Below are 10,613 nucleotides of genomic sequence, written 5' to 3' on the forward strand. Positions count from 1 at the left end.
GCCTCCCGTTTCGACTTATTTATTTATTTATTTATTTACTTACTCACATGCGCTTGCGCTATCGACCCCCAAACGTTTATTGTTTATTGTGTTTTATACACACACACACACACACACACACACACACACACATATAAATATATATATATATATATATATATATATATATATATATATATATATATATATATATATATATATTTAATTTATTTTTTTTAAATCCTTCCCACACTCGTTCGCTCACTAATCCAACCAGCAGCGATGCCGAATTATCGCCAGTTTCTTTCAAATAAATCCGAGATCATGACCATGTGTCGGTCTGACAGGCTATAGCCTAGTCGTCGTCTGTGTCTCCTTCCTCCTAGCCCTCTTCTTCCAGTCTCTCTCTCTCTCTCTCTCTCTCTCTCTCTCTCATTATAGCCGCGGTATTTTGGGACTGACATTGCATGCGCACAGAGCCATTGTTCTTACAGCTCCATCACATTTCCATCATCATGGCCACACAGAACACATTAGCTCTCTCTCTCTCTCTCTCTCTCTCTCAGTCGAAATTAAGGATCGGATGCAATACAGATAACACAGGGAGTGTTGCTCAGCCATGTCCCTGTAGCCTCGTGCTTATTATGTGCACGCGCGGAGGAGCTTATCAGCATCTTCTAAAACCCTTCAGCCATCTCTCCTCAATCATCAACAACGCACACTTCATAAACAACAGCCCCCACTTTTGCATTTGACATGAACACAAACACGTGTAAGGAATCTATCAAACTGTATATATTTCAAATATATTAGGTATAAATCTACAGCATACAAATCTACATTCAGTGATTTAGTGACTCTGTTTAAATGTTACACATATATACAGTATATTAATGTTCGTTTTGTTTATTATACAGATGAGCAGCAATGTGGTTTGTGGACAAACTGAAATAATCATATCACATTTTTCTTTCAGGTCATTACATTCTACACTGAATAGTAGGCTGTAGTTGTCAAATATATTTTAAAAAATATTTATAAAAAATAAATTTCCATTTTTAATAATAAAGCATAGTACAAAGTTAAATCCTTTAAAGAGACTTTTTTTAAAAAACAGCACCTAATAACATGTTAAAGCCAGATAGGGGTGGTAGGAGGAAGTAAGTATAGCACAGCTACGTTTTTGTTTGTTTTCAGCTTTAACATCCACCATCTCTTTTCAAAATGGTGGCAATCTTATATCTGAGTCCCATGGCATCCACTCAGTCCTGTCCAGGAGCTCAGCAAGAGAGAAGTCCAGCGCAGTTGGATCATGCGTTGGAAAAATGGGCTCTTCCCCAGGGTTTGAATTAATGGGTTGGGGGAAGTCTGAGGTAGACATGTCTGGTATGGAAGGTGCAGACCAACATGATAGTGTACAGTGGGGTTCGTGTTCTTTTAAGGTTGTAGTGTAGCACTGCAGTTCTTTCTCCAGTTCGGAAATCTCTTTCACTAAGGCAGCATTGGACCGTTCCAGAGTCTGCAGTTCCTGTATGGAAAAGCAAGAATTTCATGTTAAAACCACCTTAGTACAAGCCCTGGCAAAAATGTATGGAAGCACGACGCTTAGAGGATGCTCACCCAGATTTTTTACTTCATAGCAAATAAACAAATCACAGATATGACACAAAAAAATTTTCTTTGATTGCTGAACATTCTGGCTTTGTGACACCTACCTTAAACAAATTAAATTAAATTGTTTTAATTAATGGCATATTAATTTTTCCAAATCAAGTAAAGGAAAAAACAGTGGAATCACACAATGTTGAGGAAAAAAATTATGATATCATTAATTTAAAAAAAAATCACAATTAGTACTTTGTTGCTCCTTCTCTGGCTTTTATGATGGCCTGAATAAAAACAATATTCTCCATCAAGCTGGTTCCAAATTTCTCAAATAGTGGTTGACAGATGGAGCCTTGTCATGGACCAATATTTTTCATTTCCACCATAAATTTTCATTGGGATTGAGAGCCAGACTGTTTGCTGGCCATGTCATTAAGTTGATATGCCTTTCCTGAAGAAACGCTTTAACATACTTTACTCTGTGGCAAGATGCATAATCATCCTGAAAAATGACTTCGTCATCACCAAACCTATTTTCTATCAGTAGAATGAGAAAAGTGTCCAATATTTCAAATTTTTTAATTTAAAATTTTTTAGTGCTGGTATTTGTTTTAGAAATGCAAATTACAAGGTGATTCCATAATTTTTTCCTTTACTTTATCTGGGGAAAAAAATACAATAATTTCATTTTAACTTGTTTGAGGAATGTTTCAAGAAGCCAGAATCTTCTATTAAACAAAAAATGCTTGGTGTCTTATCTGTGACTTTCTCTGTGGCATGCTTGTCAGAGCTAGACAGACCAGTTTGAACATTTCAGAAACTGCTGATCTCATTGGATTTTCACACATATCAGTCTGTAGGGTTTACACAGAATTGTGTGAAAAACAAAAAAAACATCCTGTGAAGAGCAGTTCTGTGGGCAGAAATGCCTTACTAATGAGAGAGGTCAGATGAAAACAGGCAGACGGGTTCGAGCTGACCGGAAGGCTACAATAACCACTTTTTACAACCATGGTGAGGAGAAAAGCAACTCAGATTACAACTAACAACACACTGAACTTTAAGCAGAAGACCACGTTGGGTTCCACTCATGTCAGCCAAGAACAGAAATCCATAAAATGAGGCTACAGTGGGCGCAGACTCACCTAAACTAAACTGAAACTGATGTTTTTTTTCAGTAGTTTCTGAAGTACTTAAACCAACCTGTCTGGCACCAACTATGCCATAATCAGTCACTGAGATCACATTTTTCCTCATTCTGACGATGACAACGTGAACATTAACAGAAGCTCTTGACCTGTATCTACATGATTTTATGCAATGCACAGCTGCCACTTGTACATGTGTTCCTATTAAAGTGGCCAGTGAGTGTATATTGATTAATTATACAAAATGTATATCTCAGTTTGTATGTTTTCATAGTAATTACTGTATTTTTACATTTACATTTACATTTATTCACTTAGCAGACGCTTTTATCCAAAGCGACTTACAAATGAGAAAAATACAAGCAAAGCAATATATCAAGCAGCGAACAATACAAGTAGTGCTACCATACAAGATCCAATAATTGAGTTCCAGAAGAAGCAAAGTGCACAGAGTAGAGGTGTAAGTGCAAAATTTTTTAAAATTTTTTAATTTTTTTATTATTATTATTATGGGTTAGTTAGGTGTTCACGGAAGAGGTGGGTCGTTAGCTGTTTTTTGAAGATGGTGCGAGATTCTGCGGTCCGGATTGAGATTGGAAGTGCATTCCACCACTGAGGAACAGTTAGCGTGAAGGTTCTGGAAAGGGACCTTGCGCCACGCTGAGTTGGAACTGCTAAATGTCGGTCGCTAATCGATCGCAGATTGCGAGAGGGAACATAAGCCTTCAGGAGAGTGTTGAGGTAGGAGGGTGCTGTTCCTGACAAGGTCTTGTAGGTGAGCATCAAGGCCTTGAACTTGATGCGGGCGGCTACAGGAAGCCAGTGGAGGGAGATGAAGAGGGGTGTGACATGGGTTCTCTCTCTATTTTTGTCATAAATAATACAGGTTATGGTCATACTGGGCACAATACAGGTTTTCGTAGCGATCACTGTATTTTTGTTATTTTAATAATACAGATTATTATCTGCTTAATGAGTTACACAACACTTTTAAAATACTTCCTCAAGGATGTTTTGACTACTTAGGGTTTTCTAGCTTCTTAAAAAGGTCCTGCTTGGAATGCACTTTGAGAAGAGTATCCTCTGTCGTAGGATGGAAATTTTAAGGATTCCCAAAGCGGGATCGTTCGATAAGCCCTTATGGATGGTAAAGTACACCATTTGTCTAGGAGTTGATGCTGTTGTGAAGACAATGAGGCATAATAGCAAGGTCAAGCACAGGGGAAAGTCCAAGGTTTGCACAACCTCAAAAGAGAAAGTGAAAGCGAAACAGTTGTAGTGTTGAATTAAATCAAAGAGCTTATTGCTAAAATGGAAACGAGAACTAAATTAAACATTGAAGACAAAGTAAATACACATAGAGTTTCACAAAAGACTTTACAAGTAACCAGTGTAGTAACACTACACAAGGGAAATATCAAATGAGACATAAGTGACATAGGGGCTAAGGAATCTGACCTCAAGTTACAATAACTTTTCTGTTAACAGACCGTGTTTCCAAGAAATGCCTTTAGGCACATTTTATTACACACACACCCACACACACACCCACACACACACGCACACACACACACACACACACACACACATCTATTACCAACTCATATAAAGGCACAGGTTTTCACAGTGAACACAGATTCTTTGCAAATTATATTGTAAGCAGCAACTTCATTCCTGCACACAACTATACTTTTACTTAAAAGTATACTTCCTTTTCCAGGTCAAATAAATGTACAGTATACTCTTTAGAAAATTTAGAACCCTTAAACTTTTAAGAGACTTTAGTGGGTTGTTTCCCAATCAGAAAGGGTACAAAGTAGAAGTTGAAAGATTCGGAGGGTTTAAACCCCTTCAAGAACCCTTGAAGAACTATTTCTAAGTGTGTAATAGATGATCGTGACTATTTCAAGGTTTCATTGGTTGGCAACAAGACATGCATTATTAAGATGATGGACTGGCATGAGTAAACGATAAACGGGGTAATATTAATAAGGTAGCAGGATGAAAAAAAAAATCAAATGACCTCATGGAGCACATCTGCCTTCTCTGTCTGCTTTTTGCGACTCTTCCGAGCTGCATCTCTGTTGCGTTGTCGACGCTGACAAGTCCTCTCATTTGGCTGACCTCTGCCCTGAACACAGTACCACACCAAGCAAATGAACACATGCTGGACTTACTGGATGTGGATATGGGTGCCATAGTAAAATGTAAAAAATAAAATAAAATAAAAAAACTATTTAGTAAATTATTACTATTAGTAGTGGTAGGAGGAGTATTTGGATTATATTATTATTATTATTGTTGTTGTTGTTGTTGTTATTGTTATTATTATTATTATTATTATTAGACAGTATATGCAATACTATATTCATTCATAATAATATTATTAGTGGTAATATTAGTAGACTTAGTATTGATACTGTTATTACACATTACTCTGTATATGCAATCATTTGCACAAATATGTGTATAATAAATAATATTAGCCTATAATTAATGCGTGTAATAAAGGCATTACCCAGTTCTGTGGACTCTGACAATCACTTCCAGAGAAAGAGCTTGTTTCTTCGTCTAACTTTTCCATAAGAGCAATTGGCATCTCGAAAGAAGTGTTTCGTTTCTCCTTGCTGTTTATTTTTTAAAAACGCGGCTGTTTAAACGATGTCTCCATGTTAACTCGGTCCAGCGAAGATAAGTGAAGCTCCAGTCTGGTGAGTTCGTTAAATACGAGGCATGTGCTTTTCTTTCCAAGAAAGAGAGTGAGCTTAAACTGGCGCAACTCGGCGAAAGGGTATTGGCCTGACAAGAATGAACTGGTGTGATCTCTGTCCTGCTTTATTTTATACTGAGCCGCTGAGTGCAGTCTCTTTCACTTTCACATTATTTGAAACGGGCGCGTTCGCGGAGGTGGAGAGCGGAAGGTATAACATATTGCGCCAGGACGCTCTTCCCGTACACTTCACCCTTCCCGCTCTCATGTGCTCACTCCCTCCCTCTCACCCCCCATAGCCCGCAGGCTTCTCAAACCACCCACACACAGACCCCTTTTCTCTTCAACGCAAGAGGAAATGCACAGTCAGAAGACAAATAAGCCTCAGCTTACACTCTCAGCAAAACATGGGCAATATTGTGGCTACAGTGGAATAGACTAACTTTTACACTGCTGGGGGGAAAAACCCAGTAGAAACCCTCATAGAATTTGTAATGGTTTTAATGGAAGTTGTAATGGTCACTGTGGGTCTCTACTGGTAATTTGTTGTTAACTTCTATTGGTGACATGTTATGTCTAGTGGATACCATTAAGGACAAGTAATGGTAATGGTTTTAACAGTTAACAACTGATGGTTAATGGTGTATATGTAGTGGAAACCATTAGAATTTCTGTTGTTTCTATTGTTTTTTTATTCTGTCAGAAGGGTAAATACGGTTCATTTATGTGCATTAAATCTCCAGGTGAAAAAATACATATTAAAGGTACAAAACATACCTGTACCTTCACAGCCACAAAGAAATGTACAGTTTAGTGCTTTTAGTCTTCTCGTCATGACTATCTCACAAAATCCTAAAGGAGAGAATCATGTACATGACAAAACAGCATGGGGATGGACAACGCCAAATGCATGTTGTTGGACTGATTTGTGCTAATAAAATGAAATGATATGTAAGCTTTACTTTATCAGTCTGGATTTGACAGGTTTACATAATACATTCTAGGTTATAGTCAGTCTAGAAATCCACAAGGTCAACCACCATTGTGATAGTAAGTGCAGTGTGAGTTTACTGTAAACCCCAGTGTAAGATACCCTGAGGTTTACAGTAAACTCCAGGTGCTTGAGGGGAGGGCGGTGGAGTGAGAGCTACTGCTACTGCACGTCTGCTTTAGTTAAACTATAAACCCTACAAAAGTTTCCTCTCTGAGTGCGTATAACCTGTATGTCTTCTTCAAGACGATCTTTTAATCCTGTTAGCTGTCATTGGATGTTGCCTGTATCTCCTGTCCACCTACATATCTGACCCCACACTACACTGGATACTGTAACACATAACATTTAAAAGTGAAAATATCAGAGGTCTCTGATCAATCAGCAGTGAGATCTGGAAAAACTGACTCATTTTTCCTCTTGCATCAGCATAACATCTGTGATTATTCCAATTCCCGACTTGGAAATTCCCTACCAGTTCCGAAGAGTTGCCATGCCTCAACAGGGAATAAATGTGGCAGAAAATCCAGTACTGCTTATAATGAATGACTCATGGTCTAGGCTCTCAGGGCAGAACAGTACTTTTAAATTCCGATTACATTTCCTGTGATGATGAAATGGTCGTGAAGATGGAAATCTCTTGGCATTGATCCAAAATGGGAAGGCCTCTGATCCAAATCCATGCACATTACTCACTAGAGCTATTGCTGTACTCTTAATACGTCACTTATGAATGCCACCATTTGAATATACAAGCCTGCTATTAGTACAGCTTCTATTCTATTCTTTATCCAAGAATGTTTTGTGGAAAAATCCTAGACATCAGTTCTAACTTGAACATCCCTAATCTTTACAAGGAACACCCAGACACAACCCACTGACCCTTCCTGTGCTGTATAGAGGAAGGCATTCTCTTCATGTGGTCATATGAAAGTCTCCAGTGAAATATTAGGTGTGTTTGAGGTGCAATTGGGACAGAGTTGAAATGACAATTTAGGCAGCTTTTTTTCCACATAGTGTGCTGTCAAGTCAGTATCATGGAATATATTTTGAGGAAAAAAATAACTAACACGAATAATTTAAAATGCTGTTACCAGAGAGGTATAAGTTTGCCAAATGTATATAAACTGACTATTAACCACGAACACCTCACAGATGAAGGCTATTTTCATTATAATGTGTGTCTATATGATGGGACTTCTATTCTAGTCCCAATAACACTGAGTCTGTGTTTCTATATTCATTTTATATAGAATATATACTTATTTTTACTTGAAAAGAGAAATTGTAGCCTAATGTAAGGGTGTATAAATTTATTACCTCATAGACTATTACACTTGGCTTAAAAACGTCGGGGTTACCCTGTTCCCTGAGAAGGGAACAAGACGTTGCATTTAGCATAACAGTATGGGAAGCGCCTTGCGCGCATGACCGGTATCTGAAGCTTGTGTAAAATCATGCTTCTACTTATAGGCCTGCTATGATCAGGTGACGTGGCAATTAAGTGTGTCACATGATATATATATGGCACCTGTGAACCACGCCGCCAGCCTCTATTATCTAAAGCGAAGACACAATTCACAGGCCTGCCCTGGTATGACAGAGCTATGCAACGTCTCGTTCCCTTCTCAGGGAACAGGGTTACATGCGTAGCCCTGATGTTCTCTTTCAAAGGGAACTTCAACGTTGCATTTAGCATAACAGTATGGGAACGGGAATACCCACTCCGTCATACTGAGGGTAAGACCTGTTCAAAAAGACCCAAGCCCGAGGGTCACTGCAACACCCTCGAGCCTGGGTGGAATGAATATCCAGGCTGTAATAACGAAAGAATGTGTGTGGCGTAGACCATCCTGCAGCAGCACACACATCCCGCAAGGATACTCCGTTGGACAAAGCCTTCGAGGAGGCACCCGCCCTAGTGGAATGAGCTCTTATGCCCAGAGGCGTGGCGAGACCGCGCGTCTTATAAGCCATAGAGATTGCTTCCACTATCCAATTAGAGATGCACTACTTTGACACAGCATCACCTTTACTGTCGCCACCAAAGCAGACCAGCAGCTGCTCCGACTTACACCACTGGCCGGAGCGGTGGACGTAAGTACAGAGAGCCCTTACTGGACACAGCAGGCGCATCCTCTCTTGTTCCGGAGTGAGGAATGGAGGATGACAGAAAGCCTGCATCATCACAGGGTGGGCAGCCGATGTAGGCACTTTAGGAATATAATCCGGCCTAGGATACAGGAAGGCCTTGGCTAATCCAGGGGCAAAGTCAAGGCAGGAAGGGGCAACAGAGAGAGCTTGTAGACCTCCCACTCGCTTGAGAGATGTCAGGGCCAGTAGAAGAGCTACCTTTAGAGTCAGAAGCTTCTCAGAGGATGACTCTAAGGGCTCAATTGGGGCCCCTGACAGACCTTCCAAGACCACAGAAAGGTCCCAGGAAGGTATGTGTGGCCTGCAGATGGGCCTCAGCTGTCTGACACCACGCATGAACCTCAAAGTTAGAGGATGTTGCCCCACAGAGACTCCACCAACCGGGTCGTGGCTGGCCGAAACAGCGGCCACGTAACCCTGATTGTAGAAGGAGCCAACCCTGCTGAGAAACGTTCTTGCAAGAACTCCAGGACTGTAGCTATTGCGCAGTTCACTGTGTCTAGCTGACATTCCTCACACCAAAAAACAAAAAGCCGCCACTTGAGCACATACAATTCCCTTGTGGATGGTGCTCTAGCATTTAATATGGTCTCTACAACCTCAGTTGTGAAACCAGAATCTATGAGCTGGTGCCCCTCAGGGGCCAGACCCACAGTTTCCATAGTTCTGGCAGAGGGTGATAAATCAGCCCTCCGGCCTGAGACAGTAGATCCCTGTGGATGGGAACCTCTCAAGGAGTACCGTCTAGCAGGGAAATTATCTCCGAGAATCATATTCGAGCTGGTCTTGGCGAACTCTCGCTAGAATTTGTGGGAGCAGAGCGATCGGGGGAAAGGCATATAGACATGACCTTGGCCGCGTGTGCACCATGGCGTTCAGCCCCAGTTGTGCGGGAGGAGTGAGGGCGAACCATAGCGGGCAGTGTGTTGTCTCCTCGGAGGCGAACACATCCACTTCCGCTTGTCCGAACCTCCGCCATATGGACTCCACCACTTGTGGATGGAGCCTCCAACCCCCAAGCCTCAGCCCCTGCCTCGACAGGATGTCTGCCCCTACATCCCGGCTGCCCGGAATGTACATTGCACTCACTGACAAGAACTTTCCCTCTGCCCAGAGAAGGATTAGTTGCGCCTGCCTGAACAGGGAGCGTGAACGTAACCCTCCCTGGTGGTTGATATATAAGACCACCTCAGTGTTGTCTGACAAAACTAGCACATGGTGACCTCTCAACTGAGGAAGAAAGAATTTCAGTGCTAGAAATACGGCCCGCATCGCTAGGCGATTTATCTGCCACTCCAGATGAGTACTGTGAGCTGGACAGCCATTTAATTCTGCACCCCAGCCCGTGAGGGACGTGTCTGTCATTACCGTTTTGCGGTAAGGAGACACCCCTAGAGTGTGACCCGAGGCTAGAAACTGCGGGCACCTCCAAATACTCAGAGCACGTAGGGATCGCCGCATGACACTGATTACTCTCAGAGGTTTTCAGCCTTGGCAGTTTTCAGCCACCACTGAAACGGTCTCGTGCAATAGGCCCAACGGTATGACGTTGGCTGCTGCTGCCATAAGGCCCAACAGTCTTTCGTAGAGACTGGAGGGGATGCCCAGACCTAGCTTTATCTTGCTCAAAGTTAATAGGATTGATCCTACGCGTGCTGGGGATAGAAACGCCCTCATCGTAGTAGAATCCCATATAACCCCTAGAAAAGTTGTCCTCTGCAGTGGAGAAAACATACTTTTCTTGAGGTTCAACCTGAGCCCCAAGCTCCTCCTGTGGGCGAGAACAACATCTCGATGTTGAACCGCCTGTTCCCTGGATCGTGCTAGAATTAACTAGTTGTCCAGGTAGTTTAGTACATGGATGCCCTGGAGTCGCAAGGGAGCCAGAGCTGCATCCATGCACTTTGTGAAGGTGCGAGGGGATAAAGTTAGCCCGAAGGGAAGAACCGAAATTGGTATGTGTTGTCTCCAAACGCAAACCTCAGGTACTTCCTGTGGCTGGGCAATATTCCTATGTGGAAATATG

At 41.6% G+C, this 10,613-nt stretch overlaps 1 protein-coding gene across 1 annotated transcript; it reads right to left on the reverse strand.

Moving 5' to 3' along the window:
* Positions 1 to 258: 258 nt before the first annotated feature.
* batf2 (basic leucine zipper ATF-like transcription factor 2) lies at positions 259 to 6,098 on the reverse strand. Its single transcript, XM_053629111.1, has 3 exons — positions 5,251 to 6,098; positions 4,756 to 4,863; positions 259 to 1,507 (listed from the first exon to the last, which is right to left on the reverse strand). The coding sequence occupies exons 1-3, from the start codon at positions 5,329 to 5,331 to the stop codon at positions 1,199 to 1,201; spliced, it is 498 nt and encodes a 165-aa protein (XP_053485086.1). The 5' UTR covers positions 5,332 to 6,098; the 3' UTR covers positions 259 to 1,198.
* Between the last annotated feature and the right edge of the window lie 4,515 nt (positions 6,099 to 10,613).

This window comes from Ictalurus furcatus, chromosome 7, assembly GCF_023375685.1.
Source record: "Ictalurus furcatus strain D&B chromosome 7, Billie_1.0, whole genome shotgun sequence".
Classification (NCBI taxonomy): domain Eukaryota; kingdom Metazoa; phylum Chordata; class Actinopteri; order Siluriformes; family Ictaluridae; genus Ictalurus; species Ictalurus furcatus.